This window comes from Gekko japonicus, unplaced genomic scaffold (assembly GCF_001447785.1).
Source record: "Gekko japonicus isolate JY-2015 unplaced genomic scaffold, Gekko_japonicus_V1.1 scaffold1502, whole genome shotgun sequence".
Taxonomy (NCBI): domain Eukaryota; kingdom Metazoa; phylum Chordata; class Lepidosauria; order Squamata; family Gekkonidae; genus Gekko; species Gekko japonicus.
The window spans coordinates 112292-127156 of NW_015168696.1; the positions used below are offsets into that span (position 1 = coordinate 112292).

General features: G+C 42.9%; 1 protein-coding gene across 1 annotated transcript in view; it reads right to left on the reverse strand.

Annotated features, from left to right (window-relative positions):
• Nucleotides 1-14865, reverse strand: part of ZCCHC14 (zinc finger, CCHC domain containing 14) — a 36507-nt gene that overhangs the window by 7462 nt on the left and 14180 nt on the right. Inside the window, exons 3-8 of the mRNA XM_015415482.1 lie at nucleotides 7603-7676; nucleotides 4617-4688; nucleotides 4277-4386; nucleotides 2585-2679; nucleotides 2426-2480; nucleotides 1266-1548 (exon numbers count right to left, since the gene is read on the reverse strand). Of these exons, the coding sequence (XP_015270968.1) occupies nucleotides 1266-1548; nucleotides 2426-2480; nucleotides 2585-2679; nucleotides 4277-4386; nucleotides 4617-4688; nucleotides 7603-7676 (689 nt within the window). The remainder of the gene's footprint in view (nucleotides 1-1265; nucleotides 1549-2425; nucleotides 2481-2584; nucleotides 2680-4276; nucleotides 4387-4616; nucleotides 4689-7602; nucleotides 7677-14865) is intronic.

Here is a 14865-nt window from a genome sequence, read left to right on the forward strand (position 1 = left end):
CATTAATCCTGCCACGGTATCTCTTCCCACCCACAGGTGAGCCCATCTCTGTTATCAAATTCCCTGGTTCTTCACATCAGACTATTCCATCGCTACATACCAGACAGCCAAGGCTCCCTCTAAGCTGTGAACTCTTGTGAGCAACGTGAGCTACCGGCATGAAAGTTGTGAGCAAGCAATTTGGCTACGTACTGCATAAATTAGTTTGCTCTGGAGCCCTCCTTCCTGAGCGAAGACAAAAATGTATGAGCTGGAAAGCTAAAAAACTGTGAGCTAGCTCACACTAGCTCAGCTTAGAGGGAACACTGCAGACAATACACTTAACATACTGGTAAAAAAAACCCTTGGAGAATGTGACTTTTATTGCTTCTTAATCTTAACTGCTTTAGTTTATTGCTTCTTAATCTAAAGAAAAATATCAGAAAGATAAACCTCAACTTATTCCTTATTCAGTCTGTCACGGAGATAAGGGGTTTAAACAGCAAAGAATTAATCCAGCAGAGGGCACATCAGAATTTTTTTTTTTTAAACACCACAGACTTAAAAGTGATAATTAGCTTTCCAACGCACTGAAGAAGAATTGTAAATAAAGTCACTTAAGCAGAGAGTCATCTGAACAGAACATACATGTGGTCATTGGATCGTTTCTGCAGACCGTACAAGGGACTTTGTTTTTTAGGGCCCAGAGCGATGCACTCTGACAAGCTTGCAACTGGGAAACTTGTAAAACTGCTGCAGTGTAAGTCGGTCATGAACACATATGAAGCTGGCTGATGCGGAATCAGGTCATTAGTCCATCAGGCAGTGGCTATCCAAGGTCTCAAGTGGAGGTCTTTCCCATCACCTACTGCCAGATCCTTTAACTAGAAATGCTGGGGATTGGACCTGGGACCTTCTGTATGCCAAGTCAATTCTCTATCACTGAGCCCTGGCCCCTCCCTCCAAAAGTCACCAGCAAGGAAGAGAAATGCTAACGGTGCCCAGAAGGTGGCAAACTGCATCAACCAGCTTCTTCTAAATAAGCCGCTGGGTGAAAGACACAGAACTCAAAATTATTTGTAGAAGGGTTCAGACTGTCTTATGGAGAAAGAGAGAGTGTGGTAACATGTTGTATAACTTCAAACAATGGGTTAATCCAAACTCGATGGACGAGGGCATCAGCACACCTGCTCTGAGACACAAGCCTTTCCTGCTCTTTGCACTCTCTGTGCACGCAACAAGACAAAGAAAGCCCATTCCTTTCCCTAACAAGGCCAGCACTCTACCTTCTCCATTGTGAGCTGTTTGAAAACTGGGTAGTACTTGTGCAAGCGCAGCTTCCGCAACCAGTCCAAAATCCCGTTTTGCTCCTGGGCCTGGGGGATCTGAGGACTGGGTGTCATTAACACAGGTGAAGAGTTCTCCAGCGGGGAGCGGCAGGCTAGCGAGGATCCAGCCCCACCTGAATGTGAGCAGTGGGGGAGTGCAACTGGGGGGATGTTCGGATGCTGGACATGATGCTGGAGGTTGCTCTGCGAAGACTGGATGCCAGCTACACCACAGACAGGTCTGCAAATGGATGAAGAGGAATGGCTTTCATTATCAATCGCCAAAACGAGCTGAATCCACATCTGCTATTTCATCCCCATAAATGCCCCTGGATCCAGAGTCACATCCTTCTGAAGCACCATTGTAGCTGTAAATGTTCAGAATGCTGGCAGGCACACAGCCGACACTCACCCTAACGGCCGCATTTAAGATTTACTCACCTAGCCAGAAAAGATGCAAGAAAGGGGAAGGATGAGAGAGTTATGACGCTATAGTGAATAACCAACCATCCACAGTTCTTCCAACTTCACACTCATCTATGGAAATCGCAGGGCCTGGTTTCCTCTCCCACGAACACACCCACACTCCCCAACCAGAGCAACCTGTCAGTTTATACAGAGTAGCATACATGCTCCATCTGAATGGAAAATCCATGTGGATTTTCAGTGACATTTTACCACCTTCCACTTGAATTCCTTTCACAGATTTTCTTGTCAAATCACTGCAACCAAGATGGGCAGTCATGTCCAGGGGCACCTTTAAGACCCACAAAGTTTAATTCTGGGTATAAGCGTTTGTGTGCATGCACACTTCTTCAGATACAGTGAAACAGACTCCGCCAACTATTACAAGTAGGTGTGTGTGTGTGTGGGGGGGGGTAGTTGCCAGGAAGGGCTAACTGGAGTCAGGACATGGCAACCAAGTTTTTGTGTTTAACTACTGGGCAACCTAATCTTGCTTAGTATAATGTTAGCAGTGGCAAGAACGAGAAGGGAATTTGCAGGAGTGCCTTCAGCTTCACAGAGGCAATGAAAAACATGTCACACAATTACACAGAAGTCTGAACGACATCGTATTCCTTTCTCTACATCACATACCTGCACCAAACGTATCTTACCTTCCAGAAGCGCCCAACGTAGTGCTTGCTTTATAAAGGGAAGTGCTGCTGGGACCTAAAAACAAGGAGATCAGGAATTTGGACAGGCACTGACTTGGCTGAAGCTGACTTGTGTGTGCTTTTGGTGGGTGCGGAGAAAAAGGAAATCTTAACACTCACTTGAACTCTGAAGCTGTGGGGAGTGAGATGAAGAGCTGAAAAATTTCTTGACATGATCATTTTTCCAGACATGGGATGGTAATGATGCCAAATACCTGTAAAATGATTTCAACTATGTAATATTTTCTTTGCATTCGGACCATAATGATCAAGTTAGGTGAAAAATTCCAGAACAGAAATTTCAGCACATACAGAGGTAAACAGAAGAAATACTTCACACATTATCAAAACAGCAGCTAAATGCCCAGACACCACTGCTGCCTTTGTAACGCACAAGAGCTACTTTAATTTTTTAAAACTACACGTACATACCACAAGAATCCCCGTAGCACATAAAGCAGTCAACAAGATCTGGCAATTTCTTGTTCCAGAGAACACGAGTACACAGCATGCCGTGATCGAGGAAATGTGAAAATCATAAATATGACATATGGAGGTCCTACTGCAGTTGGAGTCTCAAAACATGTTCTGAATCCAATCTTTTAAGAAGTCTGGATTCTATTTCTGTCATGAAACAGCAGACACTGTATGGATACAGCAATTGATCCAGCAAAGATGGATCAATTAGAATTGGTCCTGCAATCCCAGAAACCTCTTTTCCTTTTCAACCACTAGTGAGTCAGTGAGAGGCAAAGATCCAAGTGATTTCTTCCATTACATTATTCCTGTCCATATGAATTTCAAATAAGAAATTACCTAAGCATTAGTCTATTATTTGGTTTGGTAACCAAAAACACCTACTTCCTGCTGCAGGCATGGCAAACCAATTACGCGGTTCTGCCAATTCTAACACAAGCTGATCAAAAACTTGGACTAGGGCCTCTCTTGAGACCACTGCCTAACTCCAGCTAGAAGAAATTATTTACTAGGCCAGTTTTATCAGTTCACAAGGGCCCAGTTGATATGTCCAGCAGACAGGCCCGTAGCCAGGATATATTTTTTTAATTCGGGGGGCCTTTAAATGTGACAGGGGGCACCCCCCCCAAGGGAGTGCCTGGGCTGGATGGGAGGTTGGGGGGCCTTGGCGGTAAGTCAGGGTCCCGGAGATGCCCCACTGTAGCTACGGGCCTGCCAGCAGGGGTCTAAAAAGGCACAGACCAGTCCTTGAGACAGGCTACAGCTGCTGCATTATAAGCTACAACCTATTTTTCTGGAACTGCAATGCGATCCCATGTTTCCATATTCAATGTTGCTGGCCAGGAAACCCACCCTATTGTTCCTTGGGCTACTATGGCCTGCAGAGTGCCAGCCATAGGATAAACAGGACCACACAAAGAGCCCAGAGGGGCTTCAGAACAACTGAGCAGAACAAGTGTTAGGGATTGATTACTCAAGACAAGGACCGTCACGGCTGGTGGTGCTGGGGATGAGTTTGGAAGATGCTAGGTTATGTTATTCCCAGGGGCCAAAACACAGTTGATCGTGGTCTGTGCTGAACAACAGAACAGGGAAAATGCCATATTCAAGGAGGATGAAATCATTAATATGTTTAAAAGGTTAGTTTTATTACGATACTGGCTCATTTGGTTGCGGGATTTATGTAGCTACATGCAAATGTAACTGCAGGAACAGTATAGACCATGAGCAGAAATTTGGCCAAAACAGTCCAATCCCCTTCCCTTTTCCCCCCCCCCTTTTTTTTTGGGGGGGGGGGGCAGAGGGAATAGGTTTTTAAGCACTTGCAATGCATACCTAAGGTCCGATTCTCGGTCCATGTGGTTTCTTTCCAAGTAAAATGAATCGGGACTGGCTAGGCAAGGAATGAATTTCTCCAAATTTTCTTCTGGATACAGCTGACATAACTAAGAGAGAAGAAAACAGAGGAGACAATGAAATGCAAAGACTGAAAAGGACAAAAAGGAAAGAAGAGATAATGACGACACACTTACTAAGTGTACACCATTTATCTAGAAGAAGGATCTTGCAGTTGTATGCATGAATTCCATCTACTCCCAACTGGACCAGAGTGCTTTCAAAAAAATTGCTTACACAAAAATTACACTCAAGGAACATCATCTCTTCATTATGTTACCTTTGAAACAAATTCAGCCACTTCTGCAGAAGACTTCGTTACCAATGTCACTGAAGAATCAGACCAGAATACCTTAAAGAAACAAGGAGAGATATTTTAATACACTGCATCATGAACATCTGGAGCTGGTTTTGCTAATATGGATTTTCGATAATGTCCTCTCACTAACTATGTGAGAAAAAGGATTTGGGGCCATCTCTGCTGCAGTTCATTCCAAACACTGTTCTCAGCCTTCTCCCAAGGGTGGTCTCAGGGAAGGGCTACAGCTCAGTAATGGAGCTCATGTTTGTGTGCTGAAGGGTCCCATTCAGCCACTGGCATCTTCTGCTAAGGGTCTCAGGAACCAGGGCCAGCAAAGAGCCTTCTCTGGCTGAGACAGCCGCTGTCAGTCAGCTGGACTAATAATTGGACTTGGTATAAAAGCTGCTTCATATGTTTAAGGACAGAGTGACTAACTTTTCCCGCCTCCCCTACTGTCACATGAAACAAATCCTTGGTTGAATTTTAGAAGGGATCACGCCACAGTGCATCCCAAGCACTCATCACAAACTGTGCAATGCAGCGGGGAAGTTGGAGGAACAAAGAGGAAAGAAAGACAAATTCTCCAGGCAATTTCTATAATTACAACCAGTAAGTATTTAAATAGTGGCTGTACTTTTCAGTTTCCTCATGCCCTACACATTAAAGGGTCACCAAAGAAATTCTGCGTAAATAGAAGCAATCTGTTAAAGACTGCTTGGACCCACAACGCACTGTAAACGCTGCAGATCACATCAGTTGATCTATAAAGACACAGGCAATTTGTGGATTTGTGCAAAACAAACTAAGCCAAGAGCATCTGCTTTCCTTTTTCTGCACTTTCAATAAGCTATCAAGAGCTTTTATCACAGGTTGGTGGCTGACCGAACTGTAAATGAATCTCAAGGCAACGCAATGCACAAGAGAAGAGATTTTCCAGCATTTGAACATTATTATGGGCTGGGTCTAAAGGTGCCATTACATGGTGGCATAATGTTATGGGGAAGGGGTAAATTTTGGCTGATTCCACTCTCCAGTGGCAGACTCTTGCTTCACCCCTCATTATTCACCATGGTCCCCTGATCAGCAGGAGAAGAATGTCAGGAGATTCAGTTGAAGGGATTTGCCTTCCACAAGTTTTATTCAGGTTGTGGTAATTTGGACCCAAACTTTTTTTTAATTTGGAATTTATGGGGAAAGACTGTATTTATGCTTAATGAAAAGGAGCGGGGGAGAAGAACCAATATTTCCACAAGACACTAGTATCAATGACAACCAAACACACACATTTTTCCAGCTCTGAGTATGCTGCCAAAAGTATTGGTGAGAGGAGAGAGTTTCAAAATACATTACGTAATTGAGGAATTTCCTCTTCCCCGTTCTTGTTACTCCAAAACCAAGAAACAAAGCAGACAGACAGTTTCTAGCTCTGCTTCTGACTTTGTTGATCATTTTCTTCCCACTCAAATCAGAAGTGAATGATGCAATGGGCAGAACAAGCATGACTTGCAGAATTATACCTCCAAAGCCTCAAGAACTACAGTTCAGTTAAATCAAACTCTTCTTGTACTTCCAGACACTGGAAATCACACGCCAAGGAGCCAATGCAGTACACACAAGAGAGACACATCTAAATCCACAGGATTATTCATTGAGGTTATTTTTCAATTTGTATACAGCACCTGTGGCTGCAGATCCCATTGCCACGCTAACACAACACCCCCATGTGTCAATCATGTGGCATTCTGATGGGGAAAAATGATCATGCGCGCAACTCTCTGTCCTATTGCAATGCTGCTGTAAGACAGTCAACAAAAGCAGCCAAGTCTATGTATTAAGCCAAGTGAATAGTCGGAGGAGCATACTGATGGACAGGGGCTGCTTCTATACGGGACAATCCATGGTCACGGAACTGCATCCTTCCTTTATCCCATGTGAGTAGCACTAAGAAACAGAGACTCATTTTGCAGCTGCAGCTTACACTGAAAATAAAGTGTATTCAATATATTTGAAAGAATATCTAGAGGGAAGCTACTTAATACCGCCATACACGTCCTGTTTTCCCCACCTTTACACATCCCATCCACAGTAATGAGACATATTCTGAAGAGCCAAACACGGATTCCTGGAACCGCAGGAAACCGTTAGCTTCTCTGTGTCCCCAAAGGCATAAATTCTCTGCGTCCTCAACGGGGTGCCCGGAAGCGCCATAGTGCTCGCTGACACCTTTCTGGGCACCCACCATGTGTTTTTCAAATGTGGGCGGGGCCAGCTGGTTTTTTTTGCCCAGCAGGGCTTCTGACTGGCTGTGGAGATTTTTTTTTTTTAAAAAAAACATTCTTTGGCAGCTGCTGCTGCTCCTACTGCACAAGGGTCTCCACTGTGTGACTGCAGGTGAGCTGTGTGTAAGCAAGAAAATATTGTTAAATCAGACGTTCATTTTAAAAAGGCCTCCTATTAAGCAGAATGTCTACCTGAAATGTTGAAGAGTTACTATTAAGAGTCAGGCATAGACTCACTGCCTGACATTTTGTGGTTGGCTCGGCCTCCCGCCCACCACCGTGTCACAATTCAATAGGTGCTTATAGACTCAAAAAGGTTGGGGACCCCTAGGAGAATGGAGTCCTCAACCAACAATACACTTGAACCACTTCCTTGGACATGCAAGCAAAGGGGTGGGCATCTGTCACTCTTTCAACACAGTTTCAATACAAACAACATTGGCACTCACAGGTATATCAGTGCCATGACAGTAAATGATATCAACAGTTTAAAAACAGGAACAACTTTCTGCACAGGCTCCAATGCTCTGATGAACAGGGCATGAGACTAAAGCAGGCACTGTAAGGTGCTTGGGGGGGGGGAATCATGTGCGGATTTCCCACATGTTAGGACAAAGTACTTCCCTCCTAGGCAAACATCTCAGGCATTCTCAATCCCACACACGCTGGAAATCCTTGCAACTTACCTCAAAGGAATATTCCGTGTTCCTATCATTCTTCATGTGCAATAATCCCTTTAGTTCCACTTTTTCAACACTCACTGTTAGAAATGAAATAATAAGATGTGTTACATGCCCACAGGCGGACAGCGTATCAATAGCACAGCGCTATTCCCTTAGAGGCGCGGCAGCAATTGCAGCGGAAGCCCTGCGGTTCTATGCTGCATTTGATCCAATGTGTGTTTGGTGGTGTCAAATCAAGCATGCCACAAAAGGCAGTTAACGAAGGCTTAGGAGCTGCTAACAAGGAGGAAAATGTCATACCACCTTGCTCACAGGGCTACTTATTTCCTTTCAGAATTCATATTATCTAGACCCAATACCTGAAAATGCAGCACATTGTTAAGAACCGTGTCCTCACTCCTGGACACAACACAGCAGCATCACTGCACTTGCTGGGAGAGCTTACCATTCTAAACTACACAGGGCTGGAATCAACCAGTTTTCCCCCAGCCCTAAACCTTTTAGAATATGCTGGTGATCATGGGTTCTGCACGGATGAAAGTATTGCTGGCAACTTGCAGGAACACCTCCGCCATCTCCACAGCACCATTATACATTGTGTGGAAATGCTTTTTTCGCCATTCCATACAATTGTGCTTGGGGGGATCCACCACCCAACCACGAGTAATAGATTTTCACAGAGAGGGAAGATATTTTTATAGTTTTATACCATCTTTACCAGCCAACTATATCTTTCAGCAGTCGCTGTGTATGACTGAACCACCACCTCTAACTTCGGATGATACTGGGAAAAGGCATTTCCAGGTTCACGGTTCCTTAATGGGCGTCTTTGGGGATTTCTTGCCTTTTCCTCTAAGGAATTAGGTTATTACCAAGCAGAGTGTACTCTTCAGCTGCCATGCAGAGGCAGAATAGGAATTAAACAGTCTTGTGTGTTTTAAAAAGCCAAGATAGAAGAAAGTACAGCTGTCAAAAAGGGACACTCCTGTATACATTAGCCCAAACAGTGGCAATCACCCTTTCCCTCTACCATGTGTGAAAGGTTCAAGTATCTTCTTGCACTGGAAATCACAATATTAACTCAAAGGTCAATCAGACCTGAGATGGCTTGGCAGTTCTTTCAGAACTCTGTGAATGACTTGTAAGCGAAGGAGCTGCCCCCCCCCCAATCTCAGCCCAAACTCATATTCAGTGTTCTTTTCTGAAATGGCAGCTAGCCAGAAAGGAAGCCTTGGTCAATGGAAGCATGACCAAGAAGACAGCCACAACCGGCTCTCAACAGACCGACTAAATTTCTACGGGATTCAATCATAACCAGAATTGGGCTATGATATTCATAGAGAACTAGTCTACAACTCCACAAAGGTACCTAAAAGGAAAAATCAGAGGAATTCTTTGAAGCTTGGAACAGAAAGGCTAATAATGACAGACAGCTACTTTAAAGCACAGTTGTTGGTTGGTAGAGCACTAGAATTGTGAGCACCCTGCAGCAAGGGTGGCAGAGTTTTAAACGGTTTGGAAGACACTCAGCCCAGCACTGGCACTGAAACGGAGCCCAGAAATGTTCCAAGCAGACTTTCCAAAAAGGAAACATCACTCACAGTGGATTGTTCCCTTCTGCAGGAACATTCAAAGAGCTACACAGCCTGTCAAAGCCCTGATCTCACCAGTTCTTACTCATGGGTAACCCCCTTTACAACTCAGGCATATTGAAATGATCATTAGGGGAAAGGAAAAGGCGAGCTGGGTAACACAGACAATAAAAAACTACTATGTATTCTAAAGGGTTTGAGCATACATAAAACACTCAGCTTTAAAAATGGAAGTACCACTAAATGGCACCTTACTAAAATGAAAGAGTTCTTAACGTGCTGGAAACATGCCAATAGGCAAAACCAAAAGGCCGTGCTTAAAAAGACCCACGTTTGCACAATGAACATTAACCTCTTGGATAATATACATTTTGCTGTTTAAAAGGCAGGTGCTGTATTAAGGCTCCCCCCCCCCCGGTTCTTTTTTCATATCATATGATTCCTTCCTACCTGCTAAATACCACATTCCCAGAAATGGGAAACCCCTTTTTGCTGATCTGATCTGTACACAAAGACTGGCCAAACCCACCCAGCTGTCACTAAAGCAGTTTCCAAGCAGGCAAGATTATGGCAGTAAAATGAGAACTCAACTACAGTAACGTCCAGTGCCATCAAATACTTTCACATTACCACAGATATTTATCTTCCTTTAAGACATAAACAGAGGCTGAACCCATAAGGATTCACATACGCCTGGATGCTCAGCAAGCAGTGGTTTTTTGGTGGTTCTTTTTTTTAAATTTTTAAAGAAAATACATTGCCAGCAGCATGGAAATATACAGAAAGAATGACTAGAGAGTAGATTTACTTAACGTATTTTATCCCAACTTTCCCTATCAACAGGCTTATAGCCTATAAACAACGCCATGAAAATACACTATCTTGTAATAAAGCCCAGAATCCCTCAACTTCCAGGAGCCATAAATCAACCCCCATTTGAAAGCCCTGGTAAACAACACTGCCTTATAGCTCTTCTTCAGCAATGGAAGAGATGACACCGACCTCTACAACAGAAGCCTAATGGAAGACAAGACCCTTTTTCCCATCTAACCAAGAGGTCCTTCTACTGCAAAGCGGGCGTCTGAGCCTGGGTGCCCTGGCGCTACCATAACAGCTTTTAAGTGCTACACACAGTGTTGTGGGGCAGACAGCTTTTCAAAATGTAAAGTTTTCTGATGCTATCCTGTTCCATGGAAAAATTTCCACCCTGCAGATATAGCCTGTTTATTTATAACTGATGTCTTTGCAGCACAACAGCCCTGACATGTTAAATGGGCAAATGTGGGATGTGAAGCACAGAAAAACCCAGCACGTGAAATGCTCCAGGCTTGTACATGGTGTGCTTGACTCCTTTTGCTAACATTATCTGATGAAGGGAGCTTTGACTCTCAAAAGCTCATTGGTCTCTAAGGGGCTACTAGACTCAAATCTGGCTGTTCTACTTCAGACCAACAAAGCAAACCTCAGAAACTATTAAGTTTTGCTAACATGATTTCGACGTTCCCAGAAAACCCACACGGCTGACCAAAAATGTTAACCAAAAATTCACTGCTGCCCTTTGCAAACTAATGGTCCCGTGAGTTTCTTTACAGCCACCCACAAATAAGTGAGGAGCTTTTACATATTAAGAGGACTTGTCAAGTAGGCAGATGAATCTGAAAAAGCCCCCCAAACAGGCCCAGAGAGGACAGAGTATGCTAACTGTCCTGGAGGCATGAAACACAGAAAAGAAAAACTGGGGTGGGGTGGGGGATTGGCCTGATACGAACTGTTCCTAGTCTGCTATGAGGAGAGGATTATAGTGAGCCACCAGAGTCTCCCGTGGCCATCCAATCCACAGCCAGGTGACATGGGGGGGGGGAGGGTTTCCAGGAGTGCTTTTGACCAGCTTGGGCTAGTTTGCCAGCAGCCGCCATCTACAGCCACACATGCCTTTCTAACATCCAGTTTGGAATGATGAAACGTGTTCTGCACGGGGCTGCCTTTGAAGACTGCCCAGAAACTTCAGCTGGCACAGAAAGCATCAACTAAAGTAAGCACATGACACCAATTCTGTACTATATCCACTTGCTTCCAGCTACAAAGTGCAGGTTTTTACCTAACCAGTCTGGGTCCAAAGTACTCAAAGGACTGCTTCCAGTCATATATATATGCACCAATGCTCTGAGTTACGTTTACTGGAGACTTGCAAGAAGGCCTTCTCAGAAGTCATCCCTAAACTCTGGCGCTCCCTTCACCCGAGCATGTTTTTGGGCCCCCTCACTACAGGCCTTCCAGTGAAAACTAAAGTCTGTTCTAATCAAAGCTCTTCCAGAATGAGAAAAGGTTTTCACTTCTGAGTTCAATCCGTTTTAAATTTGCTATTATGACTGTATTTTTTATTTTTCTTGTGAACAATCCTGAACAAAATGTTAAGGAAAGGAAACACAGAAACGTTTCAAACAAAACATGCATGCTCTAAAGCAAATGCTTCTCTGGGCTTAGCAATATAGCTGGCATTACTAAGCCATCCACAAAGCCTCAGAGAGCAGGCCATCTGAAAAGAACACGCATAAGATAGCACCCCACTGCACCCCATTTATATAAATGCTCAACTGAATTTTCTATCACATTACCATCTATGTTCTAAATCATTAAATATTAAAAGATGACACAGAAACCTTTAGACTTAAACTTTACTCCATTTAATGCTCAGCACGCAACTGACACAAGCTTCTTCTTAAGCACATTAACTCACTCCACAAACAGCCCTGTGCACTGTTCAAAGCCAAAGTGATTCTGTCTCCTTGGAGATGCTGCAGATCCAGGTGAGGAAGGAGGCTTATAATTAGACTCTCTTTGGGAAAAGTAAGGAGTGTTCTTGACATGACTTTCCTTTTCCTTACACAAATACTGGAGAAGATATATGCTAACCACATAATGCGACTACTCATGCCAAACCGTCTGATTTACCAGAAACACACTCAGGGTTTTGTGGAATCCTTCATATTCTTTGCTCAGTGTCCCTGTGGTCAATGCTACCTTTTTCTGGATGCTTCTTAGACATTTACTTGTGGAGTACAGTTGAAATAGAGGCAGAGTTTCAAAGCTCTCTGGGAAAACCTCTGGCTGCTCTGCTTTGCTTCCCTCCCTGCCCCCATGACATGAGTTTCTCAAGGATAAACCAAAGAGTCTCAAAAGACTGCCACAATAATTGTTTAAGTTTCAGAAGACAATGAATTAAACCAATTGCATTTGGGATGAGAACACAGAATGAGAACTGCCCCATATATCTGTAATGGTTTGTCAATATCTGCCTATTGTGCAGTAGGCAGAGTGGAAGATAACATCCGAGCGGAGAGACAAAGAGCCCTATAAAGCAAAATTACTGGAGCGGATTTTTTTTAATTACTCCTGAAAGGATTAGAAGCAATCTAGCTCAGGAAGAAAAAGAGAAGTTCTATACAATTGTGCGCAAACTTTGGAGAACCAACTCCTACAAGAATACAAGTCCATTTTCTCCAGGCACAAAAGTAATCTGAGTGGCAATTGACCCCCCCCCCCTTTCCTGGTCAGTCACCACTACTGCTCATATAAAAACTCTGCGGCAATAGCAAGCAGGCTTCATGTGGAAGGCTGATGAGCATTTAGTGCCTACGGAAAAGCGCTTGACATTTAATGACCACTGAGCATGTGCAGAGTTGAGAAGCCAACGCTGCTGCCCACTGAACAAAACGTAGGAATACGAAGCCAGAAGTCCAGGTGAGAGTTTGCATAGGTCTCCTTACTCTCAAGAGGGAGGTGTTGCTATTGCAAATATGTTATATAGCTCACATGCCAAGTTTCTAATATAGCACTTGAACGGCTAAGTAGACTGCAATCTGAAGAGGATTTAGGAAAAGAAACACAGAAAGTTCAGCACCAAGGCTCATTATTCTACAGTTATTTGCTTTCCAAACATCCACACTCTGTATCATATGCTCTGCTCATTCAGATTCTGGAAATTCTAGTCTTAGTACATTGCTCATCATATGTATTCTCTTATTGATTGTATTGGCCAACACTGTGCTTATTAGATGTCTTTGTATGGGCTGTTAATCTGAGTCTGAGAAAGGCAGACTATAAATACAATAAACAAGTAAAAAAAATCAAATTCTAGAAAGCATGGTAAGGTACAGCAGAAACAACAACCACTAAGCAAGCCAAAGAAGAGAATTCTGAGGCGTTGCCACTAAAGTTACTTGTAGACTGGGCTGGAGGCAAAAGTGTCCTTCTTCTCACAAAATGACACCTCTGGATCCACTAAGGCTCGTGTTTTTTTTAAAAAAAACCCAGAATGATAACAATACTTAGAGGGGAAGCATATGGAAAGCTCAGTATTTTTAGGTGGTTCCCCACTTCCAACTCATAGTATTACTATTCTTTATTTTCTTGATTGTTTCCCCAACTTGGATCATTTTATTTTCAGACTGTGAATAACACTTTCATGTGCTTCCAAAAACAGGATCTAGATTAAAAGAAAAGCTTGGTTTCATTTCCTTTCATTCTAAAAAAAAAGTTAAAAATAAAAACAAAAGTATGAATTCAATGACCAAAGAGCAGAGTAGTCAGCATTTTAGTTAGCCACAAAGCCCCGGTTAATAACTATTCCAGACCTTTATTAGTATACTAAAGGGGGGGGGGGGAGTCCTGCCATTTAAAATGGGAATGACTCATATCTGGAACAGGAAACTCTAAAAACTAGATGAAAATCCTTTTTGCCCAAAACAGCTGAATAAATCATACCATGTTTTGATGCTAGATGCTAAAGATATAAAGTTTCTTACCAAGTTTTCCTTAATAATAGTCCCGTGTCTCATGCTAACAGTAAAATAACATAGCATGCGTGTTCTACAGAAAGTTCTTTTTTAAAAGCAGATTTTAACAAACTAATGTGAGAACAATATATGCAGTGCTGTGTGTCAATCCCAGGCATTAACAATAAGTCTGGAAAAAACAACATGCTGACTGTTATGTTCAACATGTTACTCATTCAAAGGTTTACAACAGATGCATTACACTTGAGCCATGAAATATATGCAGGAAGATGATGTAGGGTTAAAAAAAGAGGTCGAACTACTTAATACTCCTAACAAGTTTGAAGAGTGTTTTTAAGGTTTCATGTCTACACTAAAAATTGAATCCTGAAAAATATGAACAGTAGTTCAGAAGTGAATTCACAACCTGAGAGTTTTAAAAAAGGACATTCTGATAGTGTCACATGGGTAGCTGTATTGGTCTGAAGCAGCAGAACAAAGTTTTATTCTGGATATAAGCTTTCGTGTGCACACATATTTCCTCTGAAGTGTGTACCTGAAGTGTGCATGCACACAAAAGCTTACACCTAGAATAAAACTTTGTTGGTCTTAAAGGTGCTACTGGACTCAAACTTCGTTATTCTGGATAGTGAAGAAGTTTAGGAACTGATCCTTTGGCAGAGCAAGCTGCAACAAGAAAGAAACTATGGCTAACTATGACCTTTTTGCTTTCTTTATTACACAAAGCCTAGAAGCACAACATGTAGGCCTTGTTAGGTTTACTCAAACTGTAAAGCAAGCAACATCTATATGGGGTGGGGGTGTAAAGAGAGAAATCACAACAACTGTGGATTGTTTGTGGTTAATAGCCATCTGCTGTTGTTTGCATACATCCAGTC